This window comes from Pristiophorus japonicus, chromosome 1 (assembly GCF_044704955.1).
Source record: "Pristiophorus japonicus isolate sPriJap1 chromosome 1, sPriJap1.hap1, whole genome shotgun sequence".
Lineage (NCBI taxonomy): Eukaryota > Metazoa > Chordata > Chondrichthyes > Pristiophoridae > Pristiophorus > Pristiophorus japonicus.
In genome coordinates, this window is record NC_091977.1 from 438,989,258 (window position 1) to 439,011,208 (window position 21,951).

The window sequence follows — 21,951 nt, forward strand, 5'->3', positions numbered from 1 at the left end:
CTGCAGTAGATTTGAACCCAAAACCTTCTGACTCAGAGGTGAAAGTAGCACTAACTGAGTCAAGCTGCCACTATGGCAATATGCTGATTATTTTCTTGCCCCAATTTATTTCTGTTGTATCCAAATCAGTCAATAAGGTTAAATATCACTTGCTAGCCAGCTTTGAAATATATACAAGCAGACTCTAAATGTATATGTTGATTGTTGAGAAAGAATATGGTACTTTTTCATAAATGTAAAAGCAAATTATTTTACACAGCACATTAGTGAAAATTGATCCCAAATTATTCAAAGTAATGTTGCGGGATTTCAGTTTTTCAAAGGTAAGTAAAATACAATAATTAGAGAAAGCGCCATTCATCCCTCGTAATTATTTTACAGATGCTGATTCAATGAATGTTAACTTATACTGGTTAATAAAAGAACAAAATGTTCTCTCCAACTGTAAAAATGCACAGTAAGCTGAGATATTGAAAATCAAAGTGGCATCATGGAAATTGCTCTGGGCAAAACAATACAAGATGATCAATGTGAATTAGCAAAGTAGGGATGCAATTAAAGAAAATATCTAGAGATTTGCCAACTCAGGTTAGAATGACTGAATTTCATGTTTTTTTATTATAATTTAATTTGAAAAGCAATGTGGCCTTCTGAGGCTTATTAAATGTCATTTCCTGCTATTAAATTTACATAAGCAAACTAGAATGGAATTTGAAGGTAGATTGTCATGCCATATATCTACAATGCAGAAAATATTAGTATACTGTATTTATTTCTAAGAAGCAACATAGACCATTTTTGTGATTGCACATTAAAATTTTATATTGATATATTACAATAGTCATTATACTTCAAAAGTACTTAATTGGCTGTAAAGTGCATTGGGACATGAAAGGCACTATATAAATGCAAATCTTTCTTTGATACCCACTGACATGTAATATATTCATTAACTATGTAAAGCAGCTGTAATTTATTCAAAAAGTGTTAAAATGGTGCAATAAATTAAAAAGCTTACCTTTCACGCCCTTTTATGACCGAATGCTAAATCTAGTCTAAAATGATGCAGTTAAAGTCTTCTTCCCACCATTGGTTGTAAATGAAATAAGTTGGGTCAGCCTCAACACAGTTCTTAATGTGCACTACTCTACTGTGTACTCAAAATCCAGTACAAAATTAAGAGCCTGATATAGAAAGGCCAAAATAATAAAGGATGTGGGAAATGGGGGAAAAAAGACTGCAGTGTTGGAAGGGCTCTTCTGAGTTTGGTACTGAGATACCGAGTTGGAGCAGAGTATGCTTTATTCTGTAATTAAATGCCAAAAATATTCTACTTTCCAGCAATGGCATCCTCAAAAACAATTTACTCAATTATTAGGGGTGCTTTTCCAAAGTATGTATCCAGACCTCGATACAACAAATACCAGAAAAATGGATGGGTCAGAGCGCACATCTGTAAATTAACAGGCACTGTGGACTGCTGCGATCCAGTGTGCCTGAGCACAGACCAAGGAAAATTTCACCTACTACTTCTTAAAAAAATCTGTTTAATAGAAAATGCCGGGAACACTTAAAAGTTCAGAGATAGCAATAAATACAATTTTGACAGATTTTAAATTGGTCTCTTAAAACCATCAGAAAATTTATATTAACGTTTTTGGCAAAGACTGCAAAAAAATCCAACATATTTGGTTTATAAAAATTAAACATGCAACATTCATATCATTTATAAATACAAGTTGTTTAAACTGTGGAAAAAGGATTTTACACAATATATTCCTTAGCCTGTGATGTTATTATTAAAAATGATGCAAACTTCCGTCCTGAGAAATAATGCTGGCACTTTTCCAGTTTCCATCTTTTAAAATTTCTGGGCTTATTAGGTGGAGAGTTTATTTTAGGTGTAAAAGTGGTTTGCTGAATTCACCATTTTATAATGTTCAAAATAATGTCAGCAAGATCTGATTTATATTCCAATGTACTGTATCATGATCGAGCAGTAGGATGAAGTTTCACTCCTGCAATTACTCAAACATCAAACTCCTGCTCTCAGTGAAGGTGCAAGATGCTCTCAGATGGAGAGAGCAATTGGCTGGGAAGTCAACTAGGGCTACTCTTCTGCATCTCTCAGAGCTAACTGAAAAGCAGCACTGCCAATGCTTCTTAACATTTGATAGCATAACAATATCCACCTTGTAAAAGTTATGCTTCCAATGTAAAGGAACTAACTAACTGAATAGGATGTTTAATTTGTCTCTCTGTTTTAACAGGATAATGTTAGTTGTATTTTGCATCACAAATATAGTGTATATAAATTACAGGAGCTCAGATAGATTGCTCAATAATTGAACACAAATCTAATAATCTCAAATACACTCCAAAAGGGTACATTTTTAGTGACTTTCCCCTACTTTATTCCTACAAAGAGGAAACTAACTAAATTGATGAGAGCACAAGCTTAATAATTAAACTCAAAGGGCTAGAAATCAGCCAGCCTAATGCACGTTTTAACGCCACTTTCGCGTTAAAATATTCTTTTGGTCGTAAAAAAAATTTAAGGACATTTTTCAAATTTGGCCAATTGTTTAATGCCATCATTAAAAAAACAACCACCATTTTTACAAACCGTTTTTGGGTGTCGATATTGCCGTTTTTGTGAATTTGGCCAATAACGACATTTTTAAGGACAGTGATCAATACCGAACTGACAAAGCTGGTCTTACCTGGTCGAGTCGGATCGAAATCGGCGATAATGACACAAATTTGGAAAATAGAGCTGAGTTAAAGGTTTTGGAGAGAAGGCTGCGTTTAGAGCTTAGTGAGTTTACAATTCGTTTTTAAGGACATTTTATGAATGGGGGCTAGTCTATCTGAGCCATATCTGGTGACTGCTTATCGACAGCATTATCAGCATAATCAAAGAGGCCGCAGACTTATGGGGAGCAGGCCTTACCCCCAATAAGTTTACAGGGAACATTACTCATACCTTCACCTGACTCAGGCACAGTGCATTAGAAAACTGCGCTTTCAAAAAGAGGTGGTCACAGAGATATGCCAGCTCATAAAGGCAGACATAAAGGCAGTCTTTGAAAAGTGGCTTGCAGGTACTGCAGGCGGTGAAGGCGGCAAATGGCATGTTGGCCTTCATAGCAAGGGGATTTGAGTATAGGAGCAGGGAGGTCTTACTGCAGTTATACAGGGCCTTAGTGAGGGCCCTACCTGGAATATTGTGTTCAGTTTTGGTCTCCTAATCTGAGGAAGGACGTTCTGGCTATTGAGGGAGTACAGCAAAGGTTCACCAGACTGATTCCAGAGATGACTGGACTGACATATGAGGAGAGACTGATCAACTGGGCCTTTATTCACTGGAGTTTAGAAGGATGAGAGGGGATCTCATAGAAACATATAAGATTCTGACTGGACTGGACAGGCTAGATGCGGGAAGAATGTTCCCAATGTTGGGGAAATCCAGAACCAGGGGACACAGTCTTAGGATAAGGGGCAGGCCGTTTAGGACTGAGATGAGGAGAAACTTCTTCACTCAAAGAGTTGTTAACCTGTGGAATTCCCTGCCGCAGAGAGTCGTTGATGCCAGTTCACTGGATATATTCAAGAGGGAGTTAGATATGGCTCTTACGGCTAAAGGGATCAAGGGGTATGGAGAGAAAGCAGGAAAGGGGTACAGAAGGAATGATCAGCCATGATCTTATTGAATGGTGGTGCAGGCTCGCAGGTCGACTCCTGCACCTATTTTCTATGTTTCTATGTTTCTAATCTGCAGAGGGATATAGACAGGCTAAGTGAGTGGGCAAACATTTGGCAGATGGACTATAATGTGGGAAAATGTGATGTTATCCACTTTAGTAGGAAAAATAAAAAAGCAAATTATTATTTAAATGGGGAGAGATTACAAAGTGCTGTGGGAGAGGGGGATCTGGGGGTTCTTGTACCTGAAACTCAAAAAGTTAGCATGCAGGTACAGCAAGTAATTAGGAAAGCAAATGGAATGTTGGCCTTTATTGCAAAGGGGATGGAGTATAAAAATAGGGAAGTCCTGCTACAACTGTACAGGGACTTGGTGAGACCACACCTGGAGTACTGCATAAAGTATTGGTCTTCGTATTTAAGGAGGAACATACTTGCATTGGAGGCAGTTCAGAGAAGGTTCACGAGGTTGATTTCTGAGATGAAGGGGTTGTCTTATGAAGAAAGGTTGAGCAGGTTGGGCCTATAATCATTGGAGTTTAGAAGAATGAGAGATGATCTTATTGAAACGTTTAAGATTCTGAGGGGGCTTGACAGGGTCGATGCGGATAGGATATTTCCAATCGTGGGGAATCTAGAACTAGGGGACATAGTCTCAAAATAAGGGGTCGCCCATTTAAAATGGAAATGAGGAAGAATTTCTTCTCTCAGAGGGTCGTGAATCTTTGGAATTCTCCACCCCAGAGAGCTGTGGAGGCTGGGTCATTGAATATATTTAATGTAGAGATAGACAGATTTTTGAAAGATAAGGGTATCAAGGATTATGGGCAGGGAAGTGGACATGAATCCACGATCAGGTCAGCCATGATCTTATTGAATGGCGGAGCAGACGCGAAGGGCCAAATGGCCTACCCCTGCTCCTATTTCTTATGTTCTTGATCAAGGAAATACACAGTTGCTTGCCCTGTTCACACAGGTCCCTAATCCCCTGTAGAGGGTGCAGTGCTGCGCTGAAGTGGCTTTCTAACTGCAGTATGCTCCAGTGTATAACCTCAAAGTTTGTGGGTAAATGCAAGTGTAATGAACGGCTGTCACCATTCGTTCATCACGGAGAGCAAGATTCTGCCCAATATTTACTATCACTAGAAAGGAGATCGCGGCCACATCACAATCTGACAACTGTTGCTTCAAATTCACATTACTTGCAGTCTAACCACAACTGGAGCAAATCAAATTTTTAAAGTTACCAGGTGATTTATTTTAAAATGTTTAATATTGGCAAAGAGATGACTATTGCCACCTTTTAAACTTAACCAGCATTTGGATATCAGTAAAGAGAGCTTTGCGCACGTGTGTAAGCACCAGATCTCCAATTTGTCTGTCTAGACCACAGAACAGAGAGTTTGTATAACTTGCGTCGATAAAAGAGGAAGTTTGAAAGTCATAAAATCCATTCATTATCCCTTATGATTGAAGTGTGCTGTTTTCCTCCTCTTCTTTAACTCTGTTGTTTCCAACCTTAATAAAATCTTTGCTTTGTTTTTTGTTTTCAGTTCTGATGAAAGGTATACACCCAAAACATTAACTCGTCTTTTCTCTCTCCAAATATTGACTGACCCATTTATTTTGTTAGAAATTAGGGATAGCTAAAATGTATATGGTTATGAGAATGAAATTGTGATGCGAATAATACTGTAATATAATTGTCTAAACAGAGCTTGAAATAAAAACGTCTTCAGACTAGTATTAGAGTAGCTGGATTGATCCTTAAAATTTGCCAATGTTTTTGATTCTGTACAGATGTTATGACATTCTACACTGTGGTAGCCACATATGACCAGCCTAATGTGCTAGGAAGGCTGCTGACACGATCTTTAATTTGGCCAACCAAGGCCCAATGCCTATGTTTCTTCCATTACCGCTAATAACCATAATGGCCCTGAAATCCCGGGCGCTCGCCAGAAAATGGCTATAAAGATCTGTACCTATCTTTTCCTGCTGCGCCCACCAGAGATCCCGGTCCTGAGGCCGCCTCTTCTTGTGCAACGGAGCGCGTTCACATAGGAGTTACGTGGGCCTGGACACCCAATCACGGTAAAGTATTTTCTCATTCATAGTAATAGGAGTTTTGTAAGTCTGAAACTCCTATTTCTATGAATGTGAAACACGCCCAAACGCTACATAAATTATTTTTTTTAAATACCTCACATAAATACATTATAGAAATTAAAGTTGATACAAATGTTTTTGAAAAAAAAAATTTGCCGATTTTTAAAAGAAAGTTTTAATTGTGGTTTAAAATAAACTTAACTTAGTGGGCAGGGTTTTTAACATTAAAAGGTGTTTTTTTAATTTTATTTTTATATGTTTTTGTATGTTTTAAAACTCTTACGCTGGTAAAAGTAGGCTAGGCGCCTGCTTTTACCAGGCGCAAGAGTTTTAAGGACATGCGCAGGGCAAGAGATGGGCAAATAGCGCAATCTCTGCCTTGGGAGTGTCTTTTTACCCCCTCCGAGGCTCTGTCAAGCTGAAAACCGACTTTTGCGATGCCTTCCTGGGTCCGTACACACTCTGTACAGACCCGGGGAGACTGGGATTTTAATGATGTTAGGATTTTGACTTTGTTTAACAAAATTGCTTGCTAAGATGCGCAAGTTAACCGATGTGTGAGAAGAGAATAAAAGGCATCTTTGGGAATTTAATGATTAATTCCATGGTACAATAGTCTGATAGTGGAATGAAATAGTTTGTTGCATAGCTAAGCTGCATGAACAATTTTGAACATAAATAACTGATAAAAAGCAGCTATGAACAATCTGAAGGCCGAGAATGGTATGTCCGACTCCAAACTTGGGTGGACAGGGCTGGCTGAGATAAGGGGAAAACAGTCCTCAGCATATTCTAACCCAGGTCCACCCCTAAAAAAAAAGAGTATAAAAGAAAGACCTGAAAAGCCTCCAGGGCAGACAGTGGAGTGGATAGCTCCCGAGAGTGGATCTATATTGACTTCGGTCTAACACTCTTGGGGAGTTCAAGAAAAGAGAGAAAAGAGCTCTTTGCGCATGCCAGTCATCTGTTCGATCGGGGCCAGTACCAGCTACTTGTCACAGTCGTATGTTTTTGTTCTATAACTAGTGTGTTATATTCTGCTCTCATCTCTGATTAAACACAATATACCCACCATATTGGTTGCAGTCGAATAGACCAGAGATAAGTTACTCTCTGCAATTGCCTGAATTTTATGATTGAGTTGATCGCATGGTTTTCAATTCTTTTTGAAAGGCCACATGATGGAAGAGCTTCAGAAAATATACATTTCATCATTATTAATTCACAGAATAATATTTTTGAAATATTGGCAGATATTTTTGAATAGTGAATTACAAGAGAATTTATGATGCAGCATTTACTAGAATGTTTAATGACAAGAATTCAGATATCATGAATCTGCTTGAGTGGTTTTGTAAACATTATTTGAACCCGAACACAAGCTACTTCTACCCATTCTGCTCTATAGCCAGCCTAGCGTCATCCAAACTGTAATTTTTCTTTTCTCTGAGGAAGTACCTGCCATTTGCTTGATGTCTCTCCACAATGGCATAAAAATGCTTCGTAACTCAGTACTAGAACACAGTTATGAAACCATGTCCTACCTCACTGCGACACCACAACTCTGGTCATATTTGTCAAACGAGCTTACAATGAGTTGATCGAACTGACATGAGCTAGTGATCTTACAAATACATTAGTTTTTATTGAAACTCATAAAAATATAACAAATATGCTTGCTCGTTGTAAAAGTTTAATATGATAGCTCAGCAGTTCAGGTTGTTGCAGGATCCAAGCCTGTCCAAAAAACTCACCAATATGTATTTGTGGCCTTAAAAAACACTTCAGTCATATCCAAAGCAACAAACTCATTGCACAATATGAATGTACAGTCACAGAATAACTGAAATTAGTTGCTATTAGTACAATGTGTACAGTTGAGGTCATTGCAATAAAACCAAAAACAAATTGTCTGAATGATGCACCCTTTTAATGTTATCCATTACTCTGCTCAATATTCAGATGCTACATATAATTAATGTAACAAATGCTTTCACTCGTAGGTTGATAGTTCAATTGCTAATTACTAAATGCAATACTCCAAGGTGGGTTTTATAATCAAACATGTACCTGCTTTCAGTTATTAGTAGACTTCATTCAACATCATTACATTTATGTAATGTGTTTTTTTTTAGAAAATAAAATGTATTTTATCAACAGTGGTAAATTTCTGTATACATTTCTGGACTTTTTACAGACTGGTCAGCAATAGAATACTATTTGATACTGCTACACAGCAATCTTGTCTCCGTTGACCTTTTATTAACTGATGCTGTGAAGTATTCAGTGCAATGAATGGTTCTTATTTCGAACAAATGGTAATTTGTGTGGTACAGAAAGTTCAATAGCAACCTGGCAACACAACGATGATCAAATATAAAGCAGTATTATCTTGGAAGATACAGTTGATCGACAGATTAACCATGGTATGATATATTTTATAATATTGAGAGACAAACTATGGTTTGTTGCTATTATTTATCTACTCAAGTATAGATGCATATGACACTCAACAATTAGCAACTACAATATTTAGTCCAACAGCTGCGTTGCATTTTCTTGGTTAGAATTTCCAATCAGACTAGTTCTGAATTTCTTCAATTCCACATGATGCAAAAGTACTGACTCTTAACTAAACCAAATAGCCAAATTTACATTTTTCATTGCAACATAATTTGAAAATGTACTAAAAGCAAGACATTGATAAATGCTTAAAACTATAACCAGACTGATTTTTGTTAATCTCTGTGAATCTTTTGCTCTTCCAAACACGCAAGTTTTCCTTTCAGTAACTGATCGTTAATATACTACTCATGTATTTAATAAAAAGTTTTAAACTGTTGAAAATACCAAGTGTTTAAAAATATTTATTTCAATAAACACTGCATTGTGATACTATTATATCACAAAAGAACATGAGCCCTGTCAGATTTATTCCAGCTAATTGTTAGATTTTGCTGGCAGCTCTCTTGCATTATTTTCCTTGGATTTTCTGTCTCTAAACCTTAGCTCGTCTTGCCTCATTTTTCCTCTAGATTTAAATGTACGCCTTCCTTCAATGTACGGCAGAAAATCATCAAAAGCCAATTTGAAAAGATTCACAGACTCATCATCAAGTAAAAGTTTTACCATCTTACAGTGCTAAGACATCTTTAAGAATCCCACATTCTTTTACCAAGGAAAGCACTAATTTCATATTCACTCATTTCAGAATAAAACCACCCGCACACCAACATGGATTACCTTATATTTATCCACACTAAACATACTTTGCCAATCAGTAGCTAAAATGCCCCTTAAAAATTGTTTATTTTCACAATTTTGGATAATAAATCTCAGGCTAATCAAAGTCAATTTGGAGTGTAATCAGCAACAGCTGTTAGTTTTAGTGTTTGGTAAGTTTGCCAGCTTATGATCTAAAACTTAATTTTGATTAAAAACAGGATAAACAAGATAGAGAAATCTTAACTCCAATACAACTGTTAACACTTTGGTGAACCAGGTTTACAAATCATATATTTATCACTTTCACTTCATCTGGACCCCTTACCGAGTTTGGGAAAAGAACTCTTAAACCAAATATTCTGTTTCAGATGCAACATTTTAAGCACAAATTGGCTCATGCTAGATGACAAATCTGCTTGTCCATATTTCTTTATCCAAAGGAAAAACAAGAATAACCTACAAATACAGACCATCTATTCAACCACTCAACTAGCTCTAGCCATTTCATTATGAGAAACCAAAGACGACAAATACCAAATGCACGTTTGATGTCACCAAAACAGTTCCTACCTCAACGAATGATCTTAGAGTTGCAAAACATCTCCAACAGAGATTAAAATGTAAACCAACCAACTAAAAAACCAATAAGTAACAGAATCATTTCTGACTGTTCTCACTGTAAAACCTCTAGATTCCTCGAATAGATTCACTGTTAGTTCGAGCTTCCCAAACCTGCATTTTTGGTACTCACCCCACTGCAGAGGAGCTAGCTGTAAATGTTCCTGCACCAGTTGATTGAGAACTCCTTCCACACTTGCTTCTCCTTCACGATTAAGAGACGGGTACAAAAGTTAAGGAAATGCAAACTTTTGGAATAAAATGTTATATGTTTTTAAATTTGCCACTGCAGTGTTTGTAGGCTTAACACAGTTGCCTTTGACATTGCAGTATTGATTTTCTTCCAAATCCTGTTTCATTAACCAATTCTTAAAAAGTGTGACTCCAGCAAATGAAATCCAATAGTTACTAAATACTTTGGCTGTTTAGGTCTGCAACTGGCCCAGTGGCGTGTTGGTGTAGCAATACAATGCACATCATAGTAATAGGACCTGGCTTTGCACATATGATTCCTCTAGAGTGAATTTCTAATTTTAAACATGCCACAGATAAAGGTACATTTGTCACAGTATGGAGCAATCAAAGGGAGAGCCACACAAATGATCACATACATCTTCACACAGTCAGTTACAATGCAATGCTGGCAAAGGAGAATGGGTTAAACATCTCCTTGTTCCCTTGCACATTATGGAGAACATTAAAGGGGGAAAAGTGGTAAACATGGGAAGAAGAATGCTTTGAATGCACTAAACAACTTTATTCCAAAATATATTACTTTGATTTTTTTTAACCACGGTCCACAATATATTAAAAAATGTCACTGCAATTCTAAAATGAAAATGATAAATTAGTTTGGATTTATTATCTCTGGTGCATATATGTTTAAGTGGAGCTGATTACACAGAGAATGGTTTTTGCTCAGAGATTAGGGTTTAGTCATTGCAAAACTATGGGCCAAAAATTCTGGCCTCACCACGTCCATGCGAAGCATGAGGCCTCGCAAAAGCCAGATTTCGGGGCGCAATGCGCATGTGCCAAAATCTGGCTTTTCTGATCTGTCAAGAGTTTTTTTCTAAAACATTTAATTACATTTAATTTCAATTAATTTTAAATATGAGGTGTATTATTTATTTATTATGCTGTATTTTAGTGTTTTAGGGGTTTATTCTCATTGATAGTAATGGGAACTCATACAAACTGAGTTCCCATTTTTATCAATGAGAATACTGCATAGTGATTGGTCCAGGCCCACGTGACTCCAGAATGTACGTACGTCCTATGCGCTGTGCAGCGAATCTAGGCCTCCGACCAGAATCCTACTTTCCTCCGGGACCAACAAGTACTTTCGTAGATTTTTTCCGGGTCAGAGGCATTCGTACAAAGGAAGCCTCCGACCGCAATTTTCCCCCCCATATCTCATATTGCCCATAACACAAGTGGGTAATTCCCTCATTGTGCATTCTACTTCTACAATAGCAATCTTGGTGACATGACTTTTTTCACCCTCTGCAACTTGTGCCAAACTAACTCTGTATTAGCCTGATAATGTAAAAATGAAGTTAGTCATCTCGCCGATCCTAAACTTGCAAAATGCCTTCATCCTAAATCTCAAATTTTCCTATATTAAGTTTTAATATAGTTGGAACATTACCAATGAGAATATCTATGCTGACAGTAACCAATGGGTTTCTTAATACATGATCTATCAGTGTTATATCAGAACTAATGGTCACTGAACTCATATTTGTGCATGTGTACAGTAATTCTTTGCAATCAGAATGTTGCAGTGATCATATAATAAGAACATAAGAAATAGGAGCAGGAGTAGACCAGAGGGTCCCTTGAGCCTGCTTCACCATCTAATAAGAACATGGCTGATCTGATGATGGACTCAGGTCCACTTCCCTGCCCGCTCCCCATAACCCCTTATTCCCTCATCGGTTAAGAAACTGTCTATCTCTGGCTTACATTTATTCAATGATCCAGCTTCCATAGCTCTGAGGCAGCGAATTCCAAATTTACAACCCTCAGAGAAGAAATTCCTCCTCATCTCAGTTTTAAATAGGCAGCCCCTTATTCTAAGATTATGCCCCCTAGTTCTAGTCTCCCCCATCAATGGAAACATCCTCTCTGCATGCACCTTGTCAAGCCCCCTCATAATCTTATCCGTTTCGATAAGATGACCTTTCATTCTCCTGAATTCCAATGAGTGGAGGCCCAACCTACACAACCTTTCCTCATAAGTCAACCCCCTCATCTCTGGAATCAACCGAGTGAACCCTTCTTCTGAACTGCCTCCAAAGCAAGTATATCCTTTCGTAAATATGGAAACCAAAACTGTACGCAGTATTCCAGGTGTGGCCTCACCAATATATTGTATAACTGTAGCAAGACTTCCCTGCTTTTATACTCCATCCCCTTTGCAATAAAGGCCAAGATTCCACTGGCCTTCCTGATTGCTTGCTGTACCTGCAGAATGTTGCAGTGATCATATAATAAGAGCATAAGAAATAGGAGCAGGAGTAGATCATACAGCCCCTCGAGCCTGCTCCACCATTTAATACGAACATGGCTGATCTGATCATGGACTCAGGTCCACTTCCCTGCCCAATCCCCATAACCCCTTATTCCCTTATCGGTTAAGAAACTGTCTATCTCTGTTTCATGCACAAGGACCCCCAGGTCCCGCTGTACTGCAGCACTTTGCAATTTTTCTCCATTTAAATAATAACTTGCTCTTTGATGTTTTCTGCCAAAGTGCATAACCTCACACTTTCCAACATTATACTCCATCTGCCAAATTTTTGCCCACTCACTTAGCCTGTCTGTCCTTTTGCAGGTTTTTTGTGTCCTCCTCACACGTTGCTTTTCCTCCCATCTTTATATCGTCAGTCAACTTGGCTGCGTTACACTCGGTCCCTTCATCCCATAATTGGGTTTAGTTATTAGCAATCACCAGAAGACAATATTCAGCTATGAATAGATGAGGTAATTTCAGGTGATCAGTTAATTGCCTCAGAGCAGCACTTCAATTTAGATTATCGGGTGTTTGATAGATCATGGTCGATAACATCACATTTATCTCTGGATTTGAGCAGTTAATGCATGCCATCAATAGCTTAACCGTAGCACTGTGGACTCTAGAGGGAGAAAATTTATTTCTGGCTAATGTTGCTTTTGGGAATTTTCCATACAATTATCTACCTGGAAAGCAATCATGTTAACCACAGGTATCTGAAAGCAGTCCTTTCTAGTATACTAACAGATGCACACTATTAAATGCTGAAGGGCTTTTTTTGCATTTTGATAATATAATTGCTCGTTAAGGAGACACTAGCTACTATTTTTGTACTTACCTGTTGTTTAATAACAGTTAATAATTGAAGGTTTTTGCTGACTACCACTTAATGTGTTCTCACTGTGCAACAAGGCATTAGGTTATTCGCTACCACGATGTGTGTGCGCACTAGGTCCGTGCAGCAGAGCTGGTCTCCAGTCGTCTTGGTTGATCCTTGCCACTGGACCAAGACCTGGCTCTGTCAAGCCCGTGTGGTGGCTGGTACGTAATGGCCATCACACGTTAAAAAAAATCCAAGCAGAGGCATCTGCCACCCTTCAAGATGTAGTTCGGGATCTGGAATATTAGGTCCTTCATTGAAACACTTGTGGACTCACCGCTTTTCGGCATGAAAGCAAGTCATCCTCGTTTCGAGGGACTGCCTATGATGACTCATGGTTTTAAGCCTAACAAAAGTGCTTTAGGTATTTCACAAAATTAGTCTCAACAGTCAGTTCAGCCAAAAAGCTGAAGCTCAGCACAGAACTATGGTACAACAAAAGCTATAAAAAGGAATGTGATTAAATGACCAACTTGAAAACGATTTTGACATGTTGTTAGAAACTAAGGATGCCTAAAAATGTATAAAACTGATACGAGTGCTGTCTTTAAATTGTTGTTTTGGACTGGAGACGAGGTGTCTGCTTAGAATGATAGAGAAATGCTTAGAAATGTTAATTATCTGTGGTTTTCAAATAAAAGCTTCAGTTTGTTTATGCATCTTAAGACAATTTGTATGAAAAGGCTTTGAATCGAAGGAAGTTTGCAGCAATTGATGTATACACAGGCAGTTTGCTATGTTGTAAAGAACGGTTGAGGTGACAAAGCTCTGGTTTGGGCCTCAGAGTTCAAAGAGTAGAGGGCTAAGGCTTTGTATTGATTATACCTGAGGGGAATAGGGAGAGAGAGAGATTAAAGGAATTCTACAGAAAAGCGACTTCAAGAAGGTATAAACAATAACGTGTCCAAAATCGTAAGACATCCTTAGGGCGGTCTTTGTTTCAAGAATCTAGACAAGAACTAGAAGTCTTATTGGATATTAAGTTTTTAGGGAACCTCTATAGGTCAAAAGGTCTTGTCAATATTCAGAATCAGGCCCACCCCTAAAAATAGGTTAAAACTGATCTCCTGGAAGTTTATAGTCACAGATGGAAGAAAGAGAGAGAAAGAGAGAGAAGGCGGCACATAGACGGAACAGAGAAAGGGAAGGAGGTAGGACAGTTGTTGAGGGAAGGGGTGGGTGGGACTGGTTTGCCGCACGCTCCTTCCGCTGCCTGCGCTCGACCTCTGCATGCTCTCGGCGTTGAGATTCTAAGTGCTTAACGGCCTCCCGGATGCACTTTCTCCACTGAGGGCAGTCTTTGGCCAGGTGTCAGTGGTGATGATGCACTTTATCAGGAAGACTTTGAGGGTGTCCTTGTAACGTTTCCGCTGCCCACTTTTGGCTCGTTTATCGTGAAGGAGTTCCGCATAGAGCAATTGCTTTGGGAGTCTCGTGTCTGGCATGCGAACTATGTGGCCTGTCCAGCGAAGCTGATCGAGTGTGGTCAGCGCTTCCATGCTGGGGATGTTAGCCTGGACAAGGACACTGATGTTGGTGCGCCTGTCCTTCCAGGGGATTTGCAGGATCTTGCGGAGGCATTGTTAGTGACATATCTCCAGTGACTTGAGGTGTCTTCTGTACATCGTCCATGCCACGATGCCTGCATCTGCGCACATTCTGAGGCTGAACTCCAGGATATAGTCGATGTATTCACTGAGGCATATGAAAGCATGGGCCTTACGCTAAACATCCGTAAGACAAAGGTACTCCACCAGCCTGTCCTTGCCGCACAGCAGTGCCCCCACAGTCATCAAGATCCACGGCGCGGCCTTCGACAACATGGACCATTTCCCATACCTCGGGAGCCTCTTGACAACAGAGATTCAACACTGCCTCCAGTGCACCAGTGCAGCCTTCGGCCGCCTGAGGAAAAGAGTGTTCGAAGACAAGGCCCTCAAATCTACCACCAAGCTCATGGTCTACAGGTGATAGTAATACCCACCCTCCTGTATGGCTCAGAGACATGGACCATGTACAGTAGACACCTCAAGTCGCTGGAGAAATACCAACGATGCCTCCGCAAGATCCTACAAATCCCCTGGGAGGACAGACGCACCAACATTAGTGTCCTCGTCCAGGCCAACATCCCCAGCATTGAAGCACTGACCACACTTGATCAGCTCCGTTGGGCAGGTCACATTGTTCGCATGCCAGATACGAGACTCCCAAAGCAAGCGCTCTACCGGAACTCCTTTATGGCAAATGAGCCAAAGGTGGGCAGAGGAAACGTTACAAGGACACCCTCAAAGCCTCACTGATAAAGTGCAACAACCCCACCAACACCTGGGAGTCCCTGGCCAAAGACCGCCTTAAGTGGAGAAAGTGCATCCAGGAGGGCGCTGAGCGCCTCGAGTTTCATAGCCAAGTGCATGCAGAAAACAAGTGCAGGCAGCGGAAAGAACGTGCAGTATACCTGTCCCACCCTCCCTTACCCTCAATGACTGTCTATACCACCTGTGGCAGGGATTGTGGCTCTCGTATTGTCTGTTCAGCCACCTAAGGATTCATTCTAAGAGTGGAAGCAAGTCTTCCTCGATTCCAAAAGACTGCCTTTAATGGAACACAAGGGAAACTAATAATGAAAGCTGCTTGATTGTCAAAAAAGCCAAACTGGTTCATTCAGGGAAGGAATCCACTGCCCTTATCTGGACTGGCCTACGTGTGACTCCACTAATGCAATGTGTACTTGATTCTTGGTGCTCTCTGAAGTGGTCAGTTGCAACAACAACCATTGTATTTATATAGCGCCTTTAATGTAGTGAAACGTCCCAAGGCGCTTCACAGCAATATTATGAGACAAAAAATTTGACGCCAAGCCATATAAGGAAAAATTAGGGCAGGTGACCAAAAGCTTGGTCAAAGATGTAGGTTTTAAGAAGTGTCTTGAAGGAGGAAAGAGAGGTAGAGAGGTTTAGGCAAGGAATTCCCTGTCTGAGAGCCGACGCAACAGAAGGCACGGCCACCAATGGTTGAGAGATTATAATCAGGGATGCTCAAGAGGGCAGAATTAGAGGAGTGCAGTCATCTGAGGGGGTTGTGGGGCTGGAGGAGATTACAGAGATAGGGAGGGGTGACGTCATGGAGGGATTTGAAAACAAGGATGAGAATTTTGAAATCGAGGCGTTGCTTAACTGGGAGCCAATGTAGGTCAGTGTGCACAGGGGTGATGGGTGAGCGGAACTTGGTGCAAGTTCAGCCACAGGAGTCGAGTTTTGGATCACCTCTAATTTACGTAGGGTAGAATCTGGGAGGCCAGCCAGGATTGCATTGGAATAGTCAAGTCTAGAGGTAACAAAGGCATGGATGAGGGCTTCAGCAGCAGATGAGCTGAGGCAAGGGCGGAGACGGGCGATGTTACAAAGGTGGAAATAGACAGTATTAGTTATGCTGTGGATTTGTAGTCAAAAGCTCATTTTGGGTCAAATATGACACCAAGGTTGTGAACAGTCTGGTTCAGCTTCAGACAGAGGTTGGGGACAGTGGCTAGGGAACGGAGTTTGTGGCAGGGACCGAAAATAATGGCTTCGGTGAGCCCAATATTTAATTGGCGAAAATTTCTGCTCATTCAGAGCTGGATGTCTGACAAGCAGTCTGACAATTGAGAGACTCAAGAGAAGTGGCAGTGAGATATAGAGCTGGGTGTCATCAGCATACATGTGGAAACTGATACTGTGTTTTTGGATGATGTCACCAAGGGGCAACATGTAGATGAGAAATAGAAGTCAAGGACAGATCTTTGGGGGAACACCAGAGGTAATGATGTGAGAAGATAAGCTGCTACTGGTGATTCTCTGGCTACGATTAGATAAGATAAGAATGGAACCAGGCAAGTGCAGTCCCACCCAGCTGGACGACGGTGGAGAGGCGTTGGAGAAGGTTAGAGTGGTCAAAGGTGGCAGACAAGACAAGGAGGATGAGGAGAGATAGTTTGTCTGTGTCACAATCACAAAGGATATCATTTGTGACTTTGATGAGAGCTGTTCCGGTAATGTGGCAGGCGGATGGGAGAAATTCAAACATGGAATTGTGGGAAAGATGGACACGGATTTGGGAGGCAACAACATGATCAAGGACTTTGGAGAGGAAAGGGAGGTTGGAGATGAGTGGTAGTTTGCAAGGACGGAGGGGTCGAGGGTTGTTTTTTTGAGAGGGGTGATGACGGCAGATTTGAGGGAGAGGGGAACAGTACCTGAGAGCTACACAATACAAGGAATGCGGCAGTTCAAGGAGACGGCCCACCAGTTTTTCAGGGCAGCTAGGGGTGGAAATAAATGTGGCTTTCCCAGTGTTGCCCAGATCCTGTGATAACCTTTTAAAAAAAAGGTTTGAAGTGGCAGAAGTTGTTAGCCCAAGGTGAGGATACTGGAATTCAACATTCTCAAAGCTGTCAAGGACACCATAATAAATGGATTTTATACAGAAAGTAAAGAACTTTCAATGGAACGCAGTGCTGAAATGAGATACAACAAAAAATGATACTGGGCAGACAAAACATTCCAGAAAAATACATCAAACACAGAACCATCAAGAAGTTCCACAAATCGTCCTCTAAATCTCTGAGGACAAGAGCAATAAAGTTGCTTCAAATGATGAGAGAGATGTAATGGGAAGGCCAAAAACTGGTCATATATTTTCAATCCAGTGTTACAGGTTCTCTCAATCTTATTGGGCCTGAAATTCCAGCCTCGCTGAATCCGTACGGATTGCGTACGGACCCGTCGAGGCCCCGCAAAAGCCGTTTTTTCCGATCTGTCAAGTTCTGGCTTGACAGATCCAATACATCTTCGGGAGAAGGACATTCGCATGGGCGAGATTGCACTCTTTGTCCATCTCTTGCCCAATGAATGTCCTTAAAAAAACACGCCTGGTAAAAGCAGGTGCATAGAAACATAGAAACATAGAAAATAGGTGCAGGAGCAGGCCATTCAGCCCTTCTAGCCTGCACCGCCATTCAATGAGTTCATGGCTGAACATGAAACTTCAGTACCCCCTTCCTGCTTTCTCGCCATAACCCTTGATCCCCCGAGTAGTAAGGACTTCATCTAACTCCCTTTTGAATATATTTAGTGAATTGGCCTCAACTACTTTCTGTGGTAGAGAATTCCACAGGTTCACCACTCTCTGGGTGAAGAAGTTTCTCCTCATCTCGGTCCTAAATGGCTTACCCCTTATCCTCAGACTGTGACCCCTGGTTCTGGACTTCCCCAACATTGGGAACATTCTTCCTGCATCCAACCTGTCGAAACCCGTCAGAATTTTAAACGTTTCTATGAGGTCCCCTCTCATTCTTCTGCTCCAGTGAATACAAGCCCAGTTGATCCAGTCTTTCTTGATAGGTCAGTCCCGCCATCCCGGGAATCAGTCTGGTGAACCTTCGCTGCACTCCCTCAATAGCAAGAATGTCCTTCCTCAAGGTAGGAGAGCAAAACTGTACACAATACTCCAGGTGTGGACTCACCAAGGCCCTGTACAACTGCAGCAACACCACCTCCCTGCCCCTGTACTCAAAACCCCTCGCGATGAAGGCCAACATGCCATTTGCTTTCTGAACCGCCTGCTGTACCTGCATGCCAACCTTCAATGACTGATGTATCATGACACCCAGGTCTCGTTGCACCTCCCCTTTTCCTAATCTGTCACCATTCAGATAATAGTCTGTCTCTCTGTTTTTAACCACCAAAGTGGATAACCTCACATTTATCCACATTATACTTCATCTGCCATGCATTTGCCCACTCACCTAACCTATCCAAGTCACTCTGCTGCCTCATAGCATCCTTCTCGCAGCTCAAACTGCCACCCAACTTCGTGTCATCCGCAAATTTGGAGATACTACATTTAATCCCCTCGTCTAAATCATTAATGTACAATGTAAACAGCTGGGGCCCCAGCACAGAATCTTGCGGTACCCCACTAGTCACTGCCTGCCATTCTGAAAAGTACCCAATAACTCCTATTCTTTGCTTCCTGTCTGACAACCAGTTCTCAATCCACGTCAGCACACTACCCGCAATCCCATGTGCTTTAACTTTGCACATTAATCTCTTGTGTGGGACCTTGTCGAAAGCCTTCTGAAAGTCCAAATACACCACATCAACTGGTTCTCCCTTGTCCACTCTACTGGAAACATCCTCAGAAAATTCCAGAAGATTTGTCAAGCATGATTTCCCTTTCACAAATCCATGCTGATTTGGACCTATCATGTCACCTCTTTCCAAATGCGCTGCTATGACATCCTTAATAATTGATTCCATCATTTTACCCACTACTGAGGTCAGGCTGACCGGTCTATAATTCCCTGTTTTCTCTCTCCCTCCTTTTTTAAAAAGTGGGGTTACATTGGCTACCCTCCACTCCATAGGAACTGATCCAGAATCAATGGAATGTTGGAAAATGACTGTCAATGCATCCGCTATTTCCAAGGCATACCTTCTGTACTTTCTATCACAGATGTAACTTGTGATGGCAAGTAGTTTTTTTTTTAAAGTTAATCATAATCACTGTGTTCAAAAACTATAAATAGAACCATGGTTGCCATTACAATAAATAGGAAAGCTAATTCATTCAAATGTCAGTTTAATAGATTTTTATAATACCTGTCAAAATGCAGTAGCATTTATCCCCAACATGTTCTTTCATTTCATATCTCAATGAACAAAGTCCTCATGTTTAATCATGTGGAGCAACTTACAGCATTTTGTTAAGACTGCTGCATATGAAATAAAATGTGCAAAGTAACCCGACTGCCATGGATTCTGAAATACACAGAACAAATATGGTTGCTAGGTATGCCTGATACACAGATTGAAAAAGTAAAAAATATGTTGATGTATGCACTTTGGGTGAGTGAAGATGGCATCATGCTTGCTCTATCTATAAAGTATTTTTAGATGAATGAATGTGGCAGCATGACCAGTGTCTCAAATCACTGACCCTCACAACGAGGTAACAACAACCCCCATTTATATAGTGTCTTTAATGTAGAAAAACATTTCAAGAAACTTTGCAGAGGAATAATTAAATGTGGTGAGCGTTTCTGCCTCGACCACCATTCCAGGCAGTGCGTTCCAGAACCCCACAACCCCCTGCGTGAAGAAGCTTTCCCTCAAATCCCCTCTAAACCTTCCACCAACCACCTTAAACATATGCCCCTTCGTAATTGACCCCTCCACTAAGGGAAATAGGCCTTAGCTATCCACTATATCCAGGCCCCTCAAATTTTATACACCTCAATGAGGTCTCCCCTCAGCCTCCTCTGTTCCAAAAGAACAAACCAAGCCTATCAAATCTGTTCTCAAAGCTAAGATTCCCCATTCCAGGCAGCATCCTTGCAATCTTCTCTGCACCCTCTCCAGTGCAATCATATCCCTCCTATAATACGGTGACTAGAACAGCACGCAGTATTCCAGCAGTGGCCTAACCAGTGTATTATACCATTTAAGCATAACCTCCCTGCTCTTGAATTTTATGCCTTGGCTAAGGCAAGCATTCCGTATGTCGTCTTAACCACCTTATCCACCTGGCCTGCTACTTTCAGGGACCTGTGGACAAGCACTCCAAGGTCCCTTTGTTCATCTACACTTCTAAGTGGCAGACGTCTTAATGTGTGTATCCATCACCAGCCTGTCCTCGCCGCATAGCACTGCCCCACAATCATCAAGATCCACGGCGCGGCCCTGGACAACGTGGACCACTTCCCATATCTCGGGAGCCTCCTATCAACAAGCGCAGGCATTGATGACGAGATCCAACACCGCCTCCAGTGTGCCAGTGCAGCCTTCAGCCGCCTGAGGAAAAAAGTGTTTGAAAACCAGGCCCTCAAAACGGCCACCAAGCTCATGGTCGACAGGGCTGCACTAATACCCGCCCTCCTGTGTGGCTCAGAGACATGGACCATGTACAGTAGACACCTCAAGTCACTGGAGAAATACCGGCAACAATGTCTCCGCAAGATCCTGCAAATCCCCTGGGAGGACAGGCGCACCAACATTAGTGTCCTCGCCCAGGCCAACATCCCCAGCATTGAAGCACTGACCACACTTGATCAGCTCCGGTGGGCAGGCCACAGAGTTCGCATGCCAGAAAGGAGACTCCCTCTACTCTGAACTCCTTCACGGCAAACAAGCCAAAGGTGGGCAGCGGGAAGGTTACAAGGACACCCTCAAAGCCTCCCTGATAAAGTGCGACATCCCAACTGACACCTGCGAGTCCCTGGCCAAAGACCACCCGAAGTGGAGGAAGTGCATCTGGGAGGGCGCAGAGCACCTCGAGTCTCATCGCCGAGAGCATGCAGAAATCAAGCGCAAGCAGCGGAAAGAGCGCGTGGCAAACCAGTCCCACCCACCCCTTCCCTCAACGACTGTCCCACTTGTGACAGAGTCTGTGGCTCTTGTATTGGACTGTTCAGCCACCAAATAACTCACTTTACGAGTGGAAGCAAGTCTTCCTCGATTCTGTGGGACTGCCTATGATGATGCTATCCTTTCCTTATACGCCCTCCCCAAGTGCATTACCTCACACTTCTTCAAATTCAATTCTATTTGCCACTGTTCTGCCCACCTGACCAATAGATTGATATCCTCCTGCAGTCCATGACTTTCCTAAGAACATGAGAAATCGGAACAGGAGTACGCCATACGTCCCCTCGAGCCTGCTCCGCCATTCAATAAGATCATGACTGATCTGATCATGGACTCAGCTCCACTTCCCCGCCCGCTCCCCATAACCTGTTATCCCCATATCGTTTAAGAAACTGTCTATTTCTGTCTTAAATTTATTCAATGTCCCAACTTCTACAGCTCTCTGAGGCAGCGAATACGACAGATTTCCAACCCTCAGTGAAGAAATTTCTCCT

General features: G+C 41.4%; 1 protein-coding gene across 7 annotated transcripts in view; it reads right to left on the reverse strand.

Moving 5' to 3' along the window:
* Positions 1 to 21,951, reverse strand: part of trappc9 (trafficking protein particle complex subunit 9) — a 1,402,808-nt gene that overhangs the window by 547,420 nt on the left and 833,437 nt on the right. For all 7 annotated transcript variants that reach the window (XR_011595734.1, XM_070892854.1, XM_070892846.1 and 4 more), the window contains one exon: positions 9,791 to 9,881. Coding sequence is in view for 6 of the 7 variants with exons in the window: in XM_070892854.1 (XP_070748955.1) it covers positions 9,791 to 9,881 (91 nt within the window). In the remaining variant the exon portion in view is untranslated. The remainder of the gene's footprint in view (positions 1 to 9,790; positions 9,882 to 21,951) is intronic.